The sequence below is a fragment of the Vipera berus genome, assembly GCF_964194415.1.
Source record: "Vipera berus genome assembly, chromosome: 1".
NCBI lineage: Eukaryota > Metazoa > Chordata > Lepidosauria > Squamata > Viperidae > Vipera > Vipera berus.
Window position 1 is genome coordinate 342,310,088 of NC_138202.1, and position 20,178 is coordinate 342,330,265.

General features: G+C 42.3%; 2 protein-coding genes across 2 annotated transcripts in view; one reads left to right on the top strand and one right to left on the bottom strand.

Moving 5' to 3' along the window:
- Window positions 1-283: 283 nt before the first annotated feature.
- Window positions 284-5,048, top strand: LOC308659488 (uncharacterized protein C17orf50; the record flags this gene model as incomplete). Its single annotated transcript, XM_081313122.1, has 2 exons — window positions 284-510; window positions 4,820-5,048. The coding sequence occupies 2 exons, from the start codon at window positions 284-286 to the stop codon at window positions 5,046-5,048; spliced, it is 456 nt and encodes a 151-aa protein (XP_081169248.1).
- A 2,680-nt stretch (window positions 5,049-7,728) lies between these two features.
- The window catches only part of MMP28 (matrix metallopeptidase 28), a gene marked incomplete at its 5' end in the record, with an annotated part of 32,287 nt that continues 19,837 nt past the window's right edge, over window positions 7,729-20,178 (bottom strand). Inside the window, 3 exons of the mRNA XM_081326449.1 lie at window positions 7,729-11,411; window positions 17,819-17,986; window positions 19,856-20,008. Coding sequence (XP_081182575.1) covers window positions 11,014-11,411; window positions 17,819-17,986; window positions 19,856-20,008 — 719 coding nt within the window. The 3' untranslated portion in view covers window positions 7,729-11,013. The remainder of the gene's footprint in view (window positions 11,412-17,818; window positions 17,987-19,855; window positions 20,009-20,178) is intronic.

A 20,178-nucleotide genomic window follows, 5' to 3' on the forward strand; every position in this document is an offset into this window, starting at 1 on the left:
TTAGAATGCAGTATTGCAAGCTAATTCTTCTGACTGCCAACTGCCACTATTTTGGCAGTTCAAGTCTCACCAGCTCAAGGTTGACTCAGCCTTCCATCCTTCCAAGGTCAGTAAAATGAGGACCCAGATTGTTGGGGGCAATATGCTGACTCTGCTTACAGCTTAGAGAGGGCTGTAAAGCACTATGAAGCGGTATATAAGTCTAAGTGCTACTGCTATTGCTACTTACTGTTTTCATTTGTTTTCCCTTCTTTCTGGAGGGGCAGGTTTCAAATGATTTCCAATGTCCCAAAACAGACAAGAACATGAAGAAACCCAGTCAGATGAAAAATGCCACCAAGAGCTAGAAGCAGCGGAAAAGGAGTTGGAAGCCAGGGCAGATATAACTGATTTTAGCCTGCTAGATGGTCCTCAGACTTCAACCACGGAACAAGCACTGAAGCCTGAGAGCTGGCTTTGGGGATGGTTTCCCTTCCCTCTTCTCTCCGGGCTGACCTGGTTGGGAGACAGGTACTAGCAATGCTTTAAACCAGGCTAAACCATCTCCTTCAGGTTGGTCAGACTTGAAAGGCTCCATTTAAAGTTAACAGAGGGTGGAAACATGGAATCCTAACACTGGGGAGATCCTTGGAGACTATCTACATCATCTCTGTACTCAGTACTGCAGATCTGGAGCTTCCCTAATGGGTCCTGAAGGGTCTTTAATCTCTGGATTCCCCATGGATTTGTGGGGGGCTGAAGTTCAACTAAGGTGTTGAGCACCATGTTGGGGACAGTTGAAAAGATGGTTCTTGAAGCAAGAAAGAGACCAAGACTTTGAACAATGAGTCTTCTATTCATCAATTGAATAGAAATTAAGTTCCACATCATCAGAGGAAAAATATAATTTTCTTCTGTTCATGTTTTCCAAAGGGTGCTGGATTGTTCATCATTTTACAAACAGATTCCCCCTCCTTTGGTCTACCATCTTAAAATGTTTACTCCATTTACTCCTGAAGGAGAAATGGAGATAAAATCGTACGCAGAAAGAGGGCCCAGTCTCCCTTTCCTCAGGCAGAAAGCTGAGGAGGCCACTCTTTAAAATTGCAGATTTGGTAATCCATTCAGAAAGACTGGGGCACAGTACTCATAAGCAAAATGCCTACAGTTGATGGGGATTTAAGAATTACATTCCCCCACCCAGCTCCAAGGACAGGACAGGACCTTTAGGACATAATAGGATTAACCCACCACCATTAGACTAGCTGAAGGGAAGTGGTGGCTCAGTGGGTTGCGACGCTGAGCTTGTCGATCAGATGGTCGGCAGTTTGGCGGGTTGAATCCCAAGTGCCGCGTAACAGAGTGAGCACCTGTTACTCATCCCAGCTTCTGCCAACCTAGCAGTTCAAAAGCACGTAAAAATGCAAGTAGAAAAATAGGGACCACTACGGTGGAAAGGTAACAGCGTTCTGTGCGCCTTTGGCATCTAGTCATGCCGGCCACATGACCACGGAGACGTCCTCGGACAAGCGCTGGCTCTTTGGCTTTGAAATGGAGATGAGCACCGGCCCCTAGAGTTGGAAACGACTAGCACTCATGTGCGAGGGAACCTTTACGTTTACCTTTATTAGACTAGCAAAAGACACAAAAGCCCACCTCATTGCACAACCCAGAAACATTTCCACTTCAAAGGCTCAGAGCCCATAAAGATCTACCCACTCTCAACTCCATTTGGCCAGCTGTCCCAGAACTGCATACTATGCTTGGTCCTAGTCATCATTAAACCTTCTTTCCAAACAGTTAGCCTCCATTTTATTTCCAGAGTCTTAGTCTCCATTTTATTTACTCCCAGCTTGGAACTGGACCTGGTGGTTTTTCTTCCAACAAGAGAAAGCTGTAAATTGCTGAATGACTATATTCAAAGGCAATCATATCAGCATTTTTGCTGGGGGCAATCATATCAGCATTTTTGCTGGGGGCCCCCTTCCATCATCATTGGTGAATTTATTTATTTATTTATTTATTTATCTTATTACATTTATATACCGCCCTTTCCCGGAGGACTCAGGGCGGTTTACAGGGTAATTAAAAAACAAAAATACAAAAGTTAAAAAACCAAGTTTAAAAAAGATTAAATTTATCCCTGTATAAGTAAAACCCCAATTAAAATAAATTAATCCTCAGCCTGGGCCAGAGAGCTCGAAGAGCCAGGTCTTCAGGCCCCGGCGGAATGAACGGAGGTCGGGGGCAGTCCTCAGCTCCACTGGCAGCTGGTTCCAAAGGGCAGGAGGACACAGGTTTGCCCTAACTCTGTGATTGGTTCAGAAGTAAAACTACTTAGGACTGGTCTGTGGATATGCTCCCTAACCCCCTCGAAGATCAGAGGAAGAATCACCTTCAGAATCAGTTTCCATCACAGTGAGAAAGAAGGAATCTCTTTTTTCCCTTCCCCTAAAAAAACAAAAGAAAAAACCACTAACAATTTGTAAAAACAAACACCTGCCTGGAGCTATCTGCTCGTCTGATGATTTGCAAATAACAAGAGCTAGATATTTAGTCTTTAAAAAAAATGTTTTGCACTTTTTTTTTCACCTACTCGCCTTCTTGCTGCTGATCTATTTCAAACAGTTAAGTCTCATTTTGTGCTCTGAGCTGTAGGGCTCCATTCTGGAAAAACAGGGTTTGATTGGAAACACGGATCAAGCCGAGAGCATCAGTGGCGTAGCGTGGGGGGTGCAGGGGGGGCCGGCCGCACCAGGCGCAACATCTGGGGGGGCGCTTGCACTGAGCTGCTCAGGGAGCCCCAAGGGCTGCACAGAGTCGGCTTGGCTCCGCTCTCGAGCTGCTCTTTCTTGCAAAGCGAAACGAGTCCGGCAGGTGAGATGGGCGGCCACATAAACTGAATAAAATAAATAAAAGTGCCCAACTCTCCACCCAGGCTCAGGCCAACCGCAAGCGCCCCGCAGGCGCCCCGGCAGGCTTGGCCGAGTGAAGATGGACCCGCTGGCCGGCCGGCCTAGCTTCGTGCGCATGCGTGGCTTTATTTAGCGGGGCTCACGTGCGAGCTTGAATGCAGCGACTCTTGCAGGTCGGAGCCCCGCCCAGCCACCCTCGAGAGGGACCCGGAAGCATCCCGCATGCGCGCGACTCTTCTTGGAAAGTCTACGCTGCTGCGGGGCGCGTCTTTTCGGCGGTGCCGTGACGTCACTTGCCTTGCCCCGGGTGCTGACAACCCACGCTACGCCACTGGAGAGCATGTTGAGCTGAGCAAGATAATATATTGCAAGGTGGTACGGGTAGTACTCGACTTACGACCACAATTGAGCCCAACATTTCCATTGCTAAGCAAGACAACTATTAAGTGAGCTTTGCCACATTTTATTACCTTTCTTGCCCCAGCCGTTAAGTGAATCGCTGCAGTTGTTAAGTTACTAACATGGTTAAGTGGCTCCAGCTTCCCCACTGACTTTATTAATTTATTACTAATTTATTGAATTTATTTGCCGCCTGTCTCGTAGCAAACAGCTTTGGGCAGCTTCTCGCTTTAAAGCATTAAAATCCTAACACATAAATATCTTTAAAAGAATAAAAATAGAAATCCCAGTCAGGATAAAATATTGTTAAAAGATAGGGAGGGAGAGACTTTGCTTGTCAGAAGTTCGCCAAAAGTGATCTCATGATCCCGGGACACTACAACCATCATAAATACATGCCTGTTGCCAAACATCTGGATTTTGATCCGGTGACCCCGGGGATTTTTTTTTTTAATTTTATTTATATACCGCCCTTCTCCCGAAGGACTCAGAGCGGTGAACAGGGCAAATATATAAAAAATACAAAAATACAAAAGTTAAAAGAAAATTAAACATATGCCCGACTAAAAACAGTAAATACAAATATTAAAAATGACCATAAAACCCAACCCATCCCCCATCAGGCCAGGCCGGCTTGTTCAAATAAGAATGTCTTCAGATCGCGACGGAAGGAGCGAAGGTCGGGCGCCATCCGGAGCTCAACCGGCAGCCGATTCCATAGCTCCGGGGCGCCCACAGAGAAGGACCTCGGTGGCACCCTGAGGAGGCCCTCTCTGTCGGAACGCACAGGGCGGAGGGAAGTTGATGCCGGCAGCAGGTGCTCCCTAAGGTACTCCGGACCCTGGTAACCAATGCAGCTGACGGAGCAGAGGTGTGACATGGGAGTATCGGGAGACTCCCAACACAACTCTCGTGGCTGCATTCTGTACCAGTTGGAGCCTCCGAGTGGTCCTCAAGGGCAGCCCCATGTAGAGAGCGTTGCAGTAGTCCAGACGAGAGGTCACGAGCGCGTGAGTGACCATACATAAAGCATCCCGGTCTAGATAGGGCCGCAACTGGCACACCAGGCAAACCTGGGCGAAGGCCCCCCTAGTCACAGCTACTATATGGTCTTCCAAAGTGAGCCGTGAATCTAGAAGGACTCCCAAGTTGCGAGCCCTATCTACGGGGGGTAATAGTTCACCCCCCATGGAAAGAGATGGGATGTTCTGAATATCCTGGGATGCCGGTATGCACAGCCACTCAGTCTTGTCGGGGTTGAGTTGAAGTCTGTTCCTCCCCATCCAGACCCAAACCGCCTCCAGGCAACGGGACATCACGTCGAGGGCATCACTGGGGTGGTTTGGGGTTGCAACGGCCATGTGAAAACCTGTCATAAGTCACTTTTTTCAACGCTGTTCTAACTTTGAACAGGGATTGAATTACTGCCTGAAGCAGCATAGTTTGAAAAGCATCTTCTGCTCCCTGCAAGAGAATTGCTTTTGCTCTGAGCCATTTTAAGTGTCTGAATTCTTTCTTTGCTGCAGAAACAAGTCCCTTCAGGAGCCAGTTTGCTGCCAAGTGCAGAGAAAAAGAACATCCAGCAACATGTGCCCGGCATGTGAGATTATGTTCTGCAAAAAATGTGAGACATTACATTACAGCCGGGTCTTCATTGAACATGGGCTCCTGGGTCACAGCACAGAAAGCTTGCCAGAGGCTCCGAGTCCCACCATGAGCACAGGCAAGACACCTTTCTGGGTTTCTACATTGTAGTCTGTAGACTCAGCCACCGGTGGCTGGGTTTATTTATTTATCGAGTTTGTAAAGCTGAGAAAAATCTTCCGAGACCAGGAATGGTGCTAATGATGTGGAAAGAGAGGCTGCTTCGTTTCTTTTCTGGTGATGGTAAATGTAAAATAGGCTTTGCCTTCTGCTTATGAAATTCCCAACAGCATCTGATCCACTCCTTTGAGAGAACAGACCCTGAAATAGCCCCCAAAGGGATAATTTATGAGCTTTGGTCACTTTGATGCAATGGCTAGAGTGCTGGCCTAGAAGTCAGGAGAGTGAGAGTTCTAGTCCATCCTTAGGCATAAAAGCGGGCTGGTGATTTCGAACAAGCCACTGTCTCTCAACTTAATCCATCTCACTGTGTTCCTGTTGTATGGATGCTTTGTGCTGTCTAAAAATAAACAAGGGATGGACATCTAATAAATAAATATTTTGACTCCTGTTTGTCAGCTTCATATCCCACCCTTTTCCCAGGAGCTCAGTCAAGGGCTGAGTTTGTTACAGGACATCGTGCAATCACAGATGCTATCCTGATTTTTTTTCCAAAATCCTGCAGAAGTTCCATGAGAAAACTCAATTATCAAGTTTCTCCAATATTTTGAAGCATAAGCCTCATTGATTTATTAAAAGATAGAGATTAAAATTAAGCAAATCTACCCTGCTAGGCAAATGCAAGTTATGTAACAGAAGGGAAAACCCTGAGATGTATGACTAGAGACTAAATTTAATTACATGTAAACCTATTTTACTTTAAACATGTATACAGTTGCTCGTCTTCCAATTGACTAAATAAAATAGTATCACCTTTTAGTTTTAATTTTAGTCTGCTGTGCTACAATTTAGACAGAGCAATGGTTTTCCAAGATGGCAACTTTAAGATGTGTGGAGTTCAATTCTCAGAATTCCATGCTGGCTGGAGAATTCTGGAAGATGAAGTCCACATATTTTAAAGATGCAAAGTTAGAAAAGCACTAACTTAAACTTGGCAACTTTAAAATGGGTGGACTTCATCTTCCAGGGAGTAGCTTCTTTAGCATCACTGAAAAGCCCAGCACAATTCTGGGATTTTAATAATAATAATAATAATAATAATAATAATAATAATAATAATAATAATAATAATAATAATAATAATAATAATACCTTTATTGTCAAAGTACAACATGTGTACATTGAGATTAGCTGAGCCTCCCCCCCTGTGCTCTCTCCCCCCAACACACAGTGACAACAAACCCTCCATCCTACCACACCAACCATCCTTGGAATACAGAGATATATTCATTTTGTCCAGCAGGGCACATATTGCAAAACAAAAAAAAATAGTGATTGGGCTTGGTATTCAAAAACCACCTGCTTCTCAGCATTCAATATACAGGGACAACCCATTGGGAGAAGCTATCCCTTCAGGGTGTGTCTCAATGTTCTAGGACAGTGTTTCTCAACCTTGGCAACTTTAAGATGTGTCTGACAGAGTTGACGTCTGTCCCAGAATTCTCCAGACAGCCATGCTGAAAAATTCTGGGAGTTAAAGTCCACATATTTTAAGGTTGCCAAGGTTGAGAAACATTGTCCTAGGAGGAACTGTTTAGTTGACTATAATAGTCGGACAGCAGATACTGGATTTGAAGAACATTTTGGTCTGAGGTAGCAAGGATAATGTTATGCTTTTTTAAAAAAACACATTTATGAAAAACAGAATTTAGCACATACAGTACCATGTCTCAGTGGAATATCTCTCATTATTAGCTATAAATGTAACTATGCCAGGTGCTAAGCCTAAAGAGGAAAGGGCTTCACCAAGATATTTAGCTTATCATTAATGGAAATAATGCCAGACTGGATAAACCTAGGTCTGATTTAACTGTTTTTATTCCAGGTTCCATAGACTTAGTTGGTGCTCCAGTGGAAACAGAAGCTAGAGAGACAAAGTGGCCATGAGAAGGAACAAAGGACTTATTTCTTGATGGCCCACCAATACCAGCCATCTGCTTACTTTATTAACCTAAAAGGATAGTCACCATGACTACTCATGTGTGTATGGCGAAAGGATTGTTGTGAATAAAATCTATTTGGCTTTGAGGCTTTCCAAAAACATGGAGTTATAACAAGGTTGAAAGGATACCAGAAAAATTTTAAGTATAGCATCCTAAGGATTAGGATGGTTCTAATCTTTACCTCTGCTAGCTCAGTTCATAGATTTTAACTATGCCCTAGTCCCTTTCATACTTTTATTTATATCAATGTTCTCCAACTTGTTACCTCCAACTGTGTTGGTAACCTCTCCTCTCCAAATATTTCATGTTTGGTCTAGAAACGTGTCTTTAAACCCTCAGAACTTCTTATGATCATCATATGTAGTTTCCCAAGTTTCTTTGGAATTAACAAATTTGGGGTCAATAAGAAAAACATTTATTTTTCTCCCAAGCTACTTGAGTTTGGGTATTTTGTGTTTATAGCGTGAGGGAATTCTCCCAAAGTTATTGTCATACAAAAATTAGCCAATGATTTTAGGTGTGTCATTAAGAATGAAAAGTTCATCTGGAAATCAACCTAAAATCCCATTATTGGTGGGGAATGAATGACTGAAAGCAAAACAGTAACATCTTTGCCAGAAACTCTGTCAGCCCAAGAATGTAAACCAGACTAAAAAATTAATGCTGTAGAGATTTTATTGAACAGCTATAGTAACAGAACCTTGCAGGCCTGGATGTGCTTCCCCCTCCCTCACTTTATCTTTATGTGAACTAGAGAGGGAGGCAGTTTCTCAGGTTATTTTATTGGTCTGGGCTCAAGCCCCGTTTATCTGACTGTTGCTTTGGTGGCAGCTCTTCAAGGCCATTCCATCTGCCCTGCACAAATAGTGAATGGCATCCCTGAGATCTGCATGTGTGCTAAACTGCCTGGAGGATTTTCTTTCCCTGATCTGATACACTGGTTTAGTGTGTCATTTTGGCATAATATGAGTCATGCTATTATGTTAAACAACAATATGATTTGTTTGGACAGCACGTGTGTTCTATGCACAGCAACTGTGTGTTCAGTATATGGATATTTGGCCATTTTCACCCAGATTGAGTCAGTCCAGGTGTTTCAGGACTAATTCATGCATTTCTGGAAGTGGAGGAGCAGGAAGTGGTTTGTGGTATCTTGACCCAAATTATTTTAAGACTTTTACTTTTTGTTCTGGACAATCCACTTCTGGAAAAAACTGAACCAGCCCTGGGAATACAGAGACAGGCTGTTTCCAGTGAGAAATGGATAGTGTTTTGCCCATCTCCAGTAGTTTGTTAATCCAACAGTTAGGCTTAGCATGTTGTGAAAACATAATTATAAAGTCCTTAACCCTGAAATGCATGGTTTCTGAGAATCAGAAGATATATTAATTCAAACAAAAGGAAACAATGCTAACAAAGAGCTCTTTGCTCAGTGACAGGTAGCAAAGAAATGTTAAGTGATGGAGCAGGTGAAACAACATTTGATAGCTGTCAGTCTTCTAGCTGCACATTTTTTACCATTCAGGATCCATTGCAAAGTATGCCTTTGTTATTTCAGCTATCCTCTTCCAGCTTTGTCAACCAGTGCAAAATTGCTCAATGTATATGTATGCATTGTGCATGCCTTTTAACTGGTAAACAAATGTCTAATCCTGGGAAACAGGCTGCTGCCTTCTAAGCAGTTTATCAGTATGGGATTGACAAAAGTCAACATTGGCATGTTGCAACATGAAGTAGGACAAAGAATGATCGACTCCTTTTTACATTCTTCTGGCAAGGAAAAAGAGACCAAATGTCATAGTGCAGCAAGGAATCAAAAGGTGAAAACAATTTATCAGTAGTCATCTGATCATCATTCTGTTGATCATCAACAGAAGAAAATGATTTTGTTACCATTATAAAATATTGCAAAAATAAGGACACAATGACCATGTTCACATAAGATGGCACCAGTCAATCTCCAAAGCATTAGACATAATTCCTCACCTGTCAAAGATATATGGAATTACTTCTGAGTAATTTCCTTTATTTTTCCTCACTTCTTGACAGAAATCTTGCCAAACTAAAGCAACTATTTGCATCACTATAGATATACTCTGGGAATCACTAGGGAGGAGCCTTCTTAGATATCTTTCTCCCAACCAAATCTTCCACGCTTCAGTGTATCTTTGCCCTCTGGAGTGCAGCCCCTCCCTCCTGGGAATCCAGAATACATTCCACTATATCTGCATTCAATTTGGCAACTATCATAATAACCAGATCTGCCTGGCATGCAAAGATTTTGTAGCTGAAGAATGCTGGGGAGGTTTCATTTTATAGCTCTTATGGCCAATTGGTATTTCAGAAATGTGTTTTATAACTGCCCAGCTTTTGCCGTGAGTTGCTGACATGGTTGCTTGATAGAGTATAATACTATCTGAGCTCAGCCCTCCAGAACAACCAAGTTCTGAGTGCCCGAGCAGCTTGTCTAAGTATTGTAGAAGACAATTTACATGCCACTGGAATTACCAAAGCTTGAAAACATAACCGTCTCAGCCACATTTGCTGGGAACATGGATTCTGCCTATTGGCTTCAATGTGGGAAATCAGATGTTGGTCAAGATGAATTTCATATCTGTTGAATCAGAATATCTATATGTTCTTAGGAACAATGATGTTAGAATATTCCAAATCTCTAAATAGAGACAGCTATTAAAAATAGCAGCATCTTTCAAATATATCAGTTTGAGAAAAATTATCTTGGAACTGCAGGTCTACTGAAAATTGTAGGAGAAAAGCTGGCAGAGTCTGGGGACAGAATCAAGAGAGGACTCAGCCTAGAATCATTACGTGTCTATAAATACTCCGAGTCCAGCTCCTCTTGAATTCCATTAACTCTTATCTACAATAGCGCCAATTTAGTGCTGACCATTAGTTGACTAGATTCTTGAGCAATAAATCTTTTGAACTGGAATTTATATCTGATCCTGATTCTTCATGCCTGACAGAAGTAATATCAATATGTTAGAAGACTTAGGAGATATTAGGTAAAAAAATTAATCCTCTAGCAATTTAATGCACTCAAAGGAGACTTGGGTATCCAAAGGGAAACCTCAGATTCATTCCTCAATCTGTTGTGACGGTGTGGAGTCCTTTCTGAGTGTACCATTGTCCCATATTTTTTCTTTATACAAATGTTGCAGTGAAAATACATGGAAAAAGAATACAGGATTGCTATAATATAACATCAAAATCCTACAAAATGGCTACCTGTGTAAGAGAGAAACTAAAAGCACCATATAGAAATTACATTTTCTAACAGGAAGGAGAGGTAGTAATTTGGAACATGCTCAGCGCCATACTGAAGGTGTATCAAATGGAACAAACTCCGAAGGTACACGGAACATGATTAGGCACCAGTATTTGAGGCTCAGTTGTAGAGGAAAATTTACTGCTGAAAAGACCTTCTGGTTTTGCATTCTCCATGCCAGTCACTTCTGGATGATAAATACAGAAGACTTCAAGTTAAACTGATAGTTGTAAGAAGAAGACCCGTTTTTATATGAAGGTGCAGCCAACTGCCAGTGGAGAATTACGCTTATCTTCCATCTTTCTTTCTAGAATGCCTCTGAGTAGAAGGCACAACATCAATTTAGTGTCTTACAATCACTGCAAATCAAGGACTGGTATGTCTCATCAACTTCACAATAAATTAACATTGATGGTGCAAATCTTGATTGACGGTTCCTCACATCAAACTCTTTTGCTTCTGGAGGGTTTGCATTTTTCTTCCAGAAAATACAATTTTGGCTCAGGCCTTGTGTACTGTTTTTGGTTTTTTGTAATCTCTTTGGGACCAGATTAAAAGCAAACTTGGAATGCTGCTGCACACAGAGTAAATAGTTTAAGAAGTTCTAGCCTTCTGGAGATTTTACTGGCAAAATGAGTGACAAATCCAGAGATAAACAGAAAGATCAGGCCCCAGCTTGATTTAGACTGACATCCTGACAGCCTAGCCATCTCAGCTGAACAGCCCATTTTCCAGTTTCTACGATTTCTAGCTTCTCTGGGTTGAATTTCCAGAACTGGTCATTTCGAAAGAAGTAGACAAAGCCATCCTGATGTGTGAGAGCACCATTTGCCAAAGTTGGAACCCCTCCCCAGTCTTTCAAGCTTCGGGGATAATAAGGTTCCACTTGGAGGGTCTCCTCATTGACTACATAATACTTGGGTCCTTTAAAAAGCACCAGCCGATGGAGTGGCTGGAAGAACAGGGCAGTGTCAGGGTGACGTGGGAGATCACCAGTAAGGCTGCACTTTTGGGGAAAACCAACTTCTAGGAAAGATCCTTTGTAGCGCCAGCACCGTCCACCTGTTGAAAGTAACAGGAAATAATGTTGTAAGGAAACAAAGCCTGTCAATTATTAAATAACAATAGAACTTATATACTGCTCCATAATGCTTTACAGCACTCTCTGAGCAGTTTACAATGTCAGCATATTGCCCCCAACAATCTGGGTCCTCATTTTATCAACCTCAGAAAGATAGAAATCTGAGTTAATCTTCAGCTGGTCAGGATCAAACTCCTGGCAGTGGGCAGAGTTAGCCTGCAATACTGCATTGTAACCATTGCACCAACACGGCTCCTAAATCATAAAGCCATACCTGTAGTTGAGAACCATGGTTACTTAAGAAAACATACATTCATACCTGTATGATCATACAGGCTTGGCATGTACCAGATGCCTTCTCTGAAACAATGTCATCCTATAGAATTCAGAAGACATGATTTCCTTGTCACAGGACCTGACGTTTGGAACAGCCTCAACATCCAGATGGTCCTGATCCTATTCGTTTTTCAGAAATCCACAAACGCCTGCCTTTTTCATCAGCATTGGGCCGGACAATATGCCTGTTGTATGTGAGTTATAGTATGATGAATATTCTTAATTGTATTCTGTTTGACATTGGTCTTGTTAGTATGATTTTTATGTATTTTTTGTAAGTCACCCATAAATAATCGGTTGTGCTTAGCATGTTATGTAAATGAAGTCATTTGATCTGTAACTAACCAGCTAAGAATGTTGTATAAATATCTCCTTCCTTCCTTCCTTCCTTCCTTCCTTCCTTCCTTCCTTCCTTCCTTCCTTCCTCCCTCCCTCCCTCCCTCCCTCCCTCTATATGGGTGTCCAATTCCACAAAGAGACTCTGGTGGGACTCAAAAAAACCTCAAGAGCAAATACAAATGCCAAAGAACACAGCACATTAAACAAGAGACTTTATACAGTGTGCCTAGTGTGTTAGATTTGTTGTGGGATATATGCTAGCCAGAGCAGCAGCTGCATAGCCCACTGAGCATCCAGATAGATCCCCAGTTCCTTTGATGCTTCCACAGAGAAGTTCAGAATACCCAGAACTGTAAAACAGGATTCATGCTTTTCTACAGTGGCTTCTGCCTGGATGTCACTCTCTCACTCTCAAGGCCTCAGGTGGAAGAGAGCAAACCCAAGCCAGAGCCACTGCTTTCTAAACCTGCTGCGGGAACAAAGCCCCCCTGCCTACCCCTAGCTTTCTCCTAATACTTGAATGGCATTCTATAGCTACTGTTTTTGCCGCTCTGCAGCCCAGCACCAGAAACACTAATTCAATTCCGTCCCTCTGGTTTCTGCAATTACAGCAAACAAGGCTGGCCCACTTTCATTTACTATGCAATAAGGGCTGGTACATTGTTTACAGGCTAAGATTCCTAGGTATTTTACTATATAATTTGATAGAGAATTTTCATTATTGTTTGCATAATTGCAAGGAACCCTAGTGGTGCGGTGGTTAAGTGCAGTATCGCAAGCAAACTGCCCACAGTATGGAGTTTGATTCTTACCGGCTCAAGGTTGACTCAACCTTCCATCCTTCCGAGGTTGGTAAAATGAGGAGCCAGATTGTTGGGGGCAATAGGCTGACTCTGTGTAACTGCTTAGAGAAGGCTATAAAGCACTGTGAAGGAGCATATAAGTCTAAGTGCTCTTGCACTTGCTCTAATTGCTAGTTATAAAGAAACTGCCTGAGCTGATAGATGCGCACTGACTTCTGAGGCAGAGTTAGCATAAACCAGTAAAGGCAGTACCTGCACTTCAGCCTGGAATTATGACTGTAATTCCATAAGTTGTGGCACTCATCAAGAGGGCCACTATGTGACTGCAACAGGCTTTATTACCTTTCTTGTAGCAGTCTTTAAGCAAATGTCATGATCGTTAAACAAACCTGTTTTAGCCAATGGGCATTTTTTTGCAGGAAACCAGAACTAAAAGTTGGTTTTGGACAAAAAAAAAAGCCAAAAATCACAGTCACATGAAAATGGGTCATTGCAAACAGCTGAAAATATGGGCCAGTTGCCAAGCACCCAAAATGTGATTAAATGACCGTTAAGGGAGGCCCCTGTCAGAACTTAGAAACTGGGTCATAGGTACCTCTGGGGAGATCCACCACAAGTTTGAATTGTCACTAAGTGACTGGTCGTAAGTTGAGAACTACCTGTAACATGACCATTCTCACCTTCTTAAATGCTCCTGGCTAGCCAAGATATTACACAGAAAGCTGGTCTGAATGAGAAAGACCTGGCTGGACTCATAAGTTCATGGTATCTCCTCCAACTTTTCTTTTTTTTAAGTGCAAGGGAATTGTTACTGTTATGTACTGGGCTTTTTGTGAAATACCACGTGGGTTGCTGGAGCAGCTAACGGCTCTCCAGCAACCCAGACTACAAGTCTCCTGTGCTGCAATTGGCTATCTCTAGGCAGCAATGGTTGATTCAAACCTATTGGCTGCCACCTAGGGGCTAGACTATATATTGTGGCTAGTCGCAGACATTTCCCGGGTACAGTTCCAGCACAAAATAAACAATGAGTTACCCTGTACTCTGTTCTGCATCTTCATTCCTGCGTCAAAGAACCCACTATTTAACATTGGCGACGAGGATGGGATCCTGCTTCACCGAATAAAGAGCTGAAGTCTACGAGAGAAAGGCAGCACACGCCGGAGGGAAGAGGCATTTCTCCCCCCTCTCAAGGTTGCCTAGCAAGCTACGCTAGCGACCTCGTGCTCAGTGGACTCATTCCCTGAGCCTGAAGCAGGATCCAGAAAACGCAGGAACCAGCAAGAAGAATGCCGAAGGTTGGCAAACTGAGAGAATTCAACGTGAAACACCCGGAGGAATGGACATCATATTTATCGCAAGTAGAAAAACTACCTCAGACCCAACCAGATCATGGAAGAAGGACTGAAGGCCGCAACGCTACTCTGTGTGTGCAGCCCAGCTACCTTTGATTTAGCTGACAACCTTTTCGCGCTGACACCAATCGAAGCGGTCTCCTACGCAGATCTCAAAAAGAAGCTAACCGGGCACTTCCAGCCCAAGATGTCTGAAATGGCTTGGCGGTTCAAGTTCGACCAAAGAGTGCAGCTTCCCGGGGAGTCAGCGTCAGAGTTCATAGCGGGCCTAAGGCAGGCTGCATGCCTATGCAAATTTTCAAATTTAGAAGAGCGACTACGAGACTGGCTCATCTGCGGCCTACGGGACAGAACACTTCAGCAGAGCCTATTTGCTAGGCCAAATTTAACATTTTCTGAAGCACAAGATGAGGTGATGGCCGATGAAGCTGCCGGGGGCACCGTTCAAACTGTACAGCCCGCCAAACTGACAAAGTTTGAATAAACGGTCCACCGTGACGACACCAAACACACCAAAGAACTCTCCGAGGAAGAAGAACCTGAAATCAACCGACTCCAAAAGCAACCCAATGCGCCACACTGCAATGTGTGCAAGAGATTGCCGGCGGGTGACACCCAGGGATAGGGCCTTCTCAGTGGGGGCGCCTGCCCTCTGGAACCAGCTGCCAGTGGAGCTGAGGACTGCCCCCGACCTCCGGTCATTCCGCCGGGGCCTGAAGACCTGGCTCTTCGAGCTCTCGGGCCCAGGCTGAGGAGTAATTTATTTTAATTCGGGGGTTTTTAATTGCACAGGGTTTGTTTAATCTTTTTTAAATTGGTTTTAACTTTTGTATCGCTGGTTTTTTAACTCCCTGTAAACCGCCCTGAGTCCTCAGGGAAAGGGCGGTATATAAATGTAATAAAATAAATAAATAAAACATGAAGGCCATCCAGGCATTGTCAGAATGAAAGCTTTAGCTAGAAGCTACCTCTAGTGGCCTGGCCTTGATAAGGCCATCGAGGCTCGAGTCCATGGTTGTTATACATGCCAGCAAGCTAGGCCTGAAATGCCACAGGCTCCAGTTCACAGGTTGGAGTTCACAGGTTGAAACAGTTCACAGGTTGAAACACACACTCCCTGGTCTAGGGTTCACATAGACTACACTGGGCCTTTTCAGGGGTTACTGTACTCTGTTCCACATCTTCATTCCTGCACCAAAGAACCCGCTATTTAACAGTTACCTTTATTGAAATGGGCTGCAGGGGTGTTATTCATAATTGAGTGATAGCTACGGCAGGGCCCATATTCTACATATGGGGAAATCTTGATATTAATACAGCAATTTTCTCTGTGTGCAACAATAAAATACTGTTCAAATAATATAATTACTCCTGGCAGCATTTCAACCCTGAAAAATGGGTCATCACCGCTAAGCTGAGAACCAATTTAAATCGGAGACAGAATTAGACTAGGCAAGCATGTTTTTCACAGAGAAACAGCAGATGGCAGCAATGCTTAATTGGTGATTATTTTTTTTCTAACTGGAGAATGAAAACAAGTCATGGGGAGAAAGGCCTGTAAAAAAGTTTCTGCCTGTTGAACAACTAATCGCAGGTCAATCTATCAGAATAGAGCTGGAAGGGAACTTGGAGGTCTTCTAGTCCTGCCCCCTGTTCACGCAGGAGATCCTATATCATTTCAGACAAGTGGCTGTCCAGTCTCTTCTTAAAAACCTCGAGTGATGAAGCACCCACAACGTCTGAAGGCAAGCTATTCCACTGGTTAATTAACTTCATAGTTAGGAAGTGTCTTCTTGATTTGTTTCCATCTGTTATTTCTTGTCTTGCCTTCTGGTGCTTTGGAAAATAAACTGACTCCCTCCTCCTTGTGGCAGCCCCTCAAATACTGGAATACTGCTATCATGTCCCCACTAGTCCTTCTTTTCTCTAGACTGGCCAAACCCAAATCCTGCAACCGTTCTTCATATGTTTTAGTCTCCAGGCCTTTAAAAGAGCCTTGGTGGAGCAGTGGGCTAATGCCTCCTTAAATAACACCAGCTGCCTGCAATTAGTGCAGGTTCGAGTCCCACCAGGCTCAAGGTTGACTCAGCCTTCCATCCCTCCGAGGTAGGTAAATGAGGACCCAGATTGTTGGGGGCAATAAGCTGACTTTGTAATAATGCCGCTTGGGGTGTGTGTGAAAGCCCTAACAAGCAGGCATATACATAGAATGAAGGCTACTGCTAAGCTTGTAAGCCGCTCTGAGTCTTCGGAGAAGGGCGGGATATAAATGGAATTAAAAAAATTAATAAAATAAATCATACAAGGCAAAGGGCAAACCAACAAGGCTTCCTACTTACATTAATGTAGCATTGTGTGTTAAAATGACTGAGACAGGAAACAGCAAGTCTGTCAGCCAATTAGATGGCTTTGGGGAAACCTTTCCAATAAGATGGGGCAACATACTGGTGTAGGCTTTCATGACCAGTACCAATGGTACCTCGGTACTCATCGTTAATTGGTTCCAGGAGGCACGATGACTATCAAAAACAATGAGTACCAAATAATGTAAATAAATTTAATGCATTCCCAAACCAAAGACAATGCCCATTTTTAAGGCAATATGTAAAAAGATTGGGTTGCATATCATTGCTTTACATGAGAAATAAACCTAAAAATTAATAAATACTTAGATTAAATAAAATAAATTGTTGGGGGCAATTAAGGTGACTTTGTAATAATGCCTCTTGGGGTGTGTGTGAAAGCCCTAATAAGCAGGCATATACATAGAATGAAGGCTACTGCTAAGCTTGTAAGCCGCCCTGAGTCTTCGGAGAAGGGTGGGATATAAATGGAATAAAAAAAAAGTCAATGGGCGAAGCTGGATTCACTTAACAACCACATAATTCACTTAGTAACTATTTGAGAGAACAGTAACCACATGATTTGGTTAACAACTATGGTAATTTGCTTAACAACCACAGTAAAAATGGTCGTAAAAATCAGGATTGGTCATGTGGCACCTTGTTTAATGACTGCATTGCCTAGCAACTGAAACTGAAGTCCCATTGTGGTTGTAAGTTGGGCCATCTTTATGTTACCTTCACTGATCTCATGCCTAGCATTTTTAAAACATCATCAGCATCTTCCACCTTTACCAAGGCATAGCACAGGTACCGTATTGTATTGAATCTCCCTTTGAAATCAATTTAAATGAAAACCAACTCACTGATTAAAACGAATTTAATTTGGATCAATTGCAAGGATTGCCTTGCTGTACTCCAGATGTGCGGGTACTGCAGTGCCACATTGCTCACCCAAACTGCCCCTTTGAATTCTCCAATGTCATTAGAAAAATCAGCACCCTCTTCCATTTATTGAGAATGGTTTTTGAAATATTCCAAGCACTGTATCTCAGCAATTCCGAAAACAATTTGAAAAGGCGTGCTATTATTTTTTATAGCCAAATTGTAAATAGAAAGGTGGAGGTTGAAAGATTATATTTTATTTATAGCCTCTGGGCAATTATGCAGCTGAAATAAGATCTGATTTGATACCTACAATCAAATGAACTACCTTTAAAAAAGTAGAATTTCCTGTCTTTCTCTGAGAAGGCTGTAGCGTCAATGGCAGAAGGGAGACCTGGCCATTTGGCTTGGAGAAGGTATGGACCGGCAGCAGACTCTCCTTTGGATACAATCCAGTAATACTTGCCTTTAAAGATGTACACATTATCTTCCGTATCTATATAAAATAAAATGTAAATGCCTTGATTATTTCAACCAAAGACATAATAATTACTGCTATGTTGACCAATACAAATGTGCATTGATTGGAATTCTGCCATATTTTATTATTTTTCATTTAAATGTACAACTTGCCATATCTCCCCAGAGTAGCATTCAAGGTAATAATAACATAATAATAAAGACAGAACAAAATTATAATTATAATGAAACCAAGATTATAGCAAAACCTAATCAACACTGAAGCATAGCTGAAGAAATTCAGGTTTATATTCCCACCCAGCTGACTAGATAATATGAAGTTTTCAATTTAATCTCCCTCCCTGGTATTGTGAAGATAAAAAATAAAATAAAAGGTGAAGAGCACCTTTGCGAGCTTCTGAGAGAAAAAAGATAAAAACAAATGTTTGAATAAATAAAATCCATCAAAAGTTTGTTAAATAACCTATGTTCTATAATAACCGTGTTAGTGTTCAACAGTACAGTATTAAGAGTATTGCACCCTTTTCATCTGGAAAAACTATAAAAACCACTCAAGAGAAGTGTAAAAATCACTTCTTTTCTTTTTTTTACTGTGCTTCTGTCTTCTCCATTCCTGTGGATCCTGAGAGGCTTATAAAATACCAAAAATGCTAAATGCATCTAATCATGTAAAATGCTTCTAGCAACTTGCTGTGACAGAATCAGTCACAGGGGCTGGCTAAGCCTCCATATCTCCAAATTTTTCCTAAGGACTCAAATCTTTAAAGTCCTTTAGAAAACCAGAAAGGTGGAAGACGGTCAGATAACTAGGGATAAGTGGTTCCATACATGAGGGATAATCACTGAAAATCCCCTACCTCCTCAGAATCCCTGTAAGTGGCATTTCTCAAAGAAGGAAACCTTTGTAAGCTTTCAGACTGGATCTCGTGACCAGATTCAGTCTGGAAAAGGCAAAGCCATAGGTCCCAAGCCATACAGAGCTGTAGATAACTGACAACTTGAATTGTATCTGGAAGCTGATAGGTAACTAATACAGCACCTGAAACAGTGGTGTTACGTGGACAAATTTCAGTGTCGCCATAACTATTTCGGCAACTGCACGCTGTACCAGCTGAAACATCAAAAAAGCCTTCAAGGACAGGGCTTTGTAGAGCTAATGACAGTAGGCATATGTGACTGTGCACAGGTAGCCCTTGACTTATGACCAGTCACTTAGCAACTAATTGACGTTATAACAGACCCCCTCTTCCCCCCCCAAAAAAATATATTTACACTCAGGTTCTGAAGTTCCACCTGCTGAGTCTCTCTCTGGGGTCACATGACTATATTTTGGACACAAGTTGTGGGAGCTTCATCACTGGAAGTTTCAAGAAGAGACTGGTGCCATCTGTCAAAAAGGTGCTAGGACAAGGGATTGGACTAAATGACACACAAAGTCCCTTCCATCTCTGTTATTCTATATTCTATTCTATTCTATTCTATTCTATTCTATTCTATTCTATTCTATTCTATTCTATTCTATTCTATTCTATTCTAATTCTAATTCTAATTCTAATTCTAATTCATTACAATTGATGTTGTCACCAAAAACTAGCCTATACTTCCGCCCATAGCGAACAATGACCGTGACATTTGTTTACCCATCACTACAATAAAATTGGGTCAGTCAATGATGATTACAATCGTCATGACTTATGACTGTAATTGGCAGGCTCTGTAACAGTTGTAAGTAGAGGATTACTTTATACGAGGCTTCCTGATACCTCCTAAAGCAGGGATGGTCAACCTAAATAGCAAACTTGTTTTAAAAAAATTCCCTTTAAAAACGTCTGATAGATCTTTCTAGAGAAACGGTGCTACAATACCCAAGTCCGTTCATTCTTACCTCCAGTTAAGGCATCAAAAGATGACAAGCAGTAGTGGAACCTGAAATTTGTCTCTTGATTCTGTTCCCTATTTTCAAGGTACTGCTTCCCATCCTGGAAACGAGCAAATGATTTTCCTGGAAGTTGGACTATCGGGCCTCGGGATGGTTTTCCTGTTCAACAGAAAAGACAACAATCAGAAACAAACAAAGACCTGTATGTATTGTTGGTGTTTACTTGAGGAGAATTCAGTCAACATCTTTTTTTTTATTAAAAAGTTTTACATTTTTGAATACAAAAAGCCCCCTCCTCCCCCTCCCCTCTCCCCAACCCCCCCAACCCT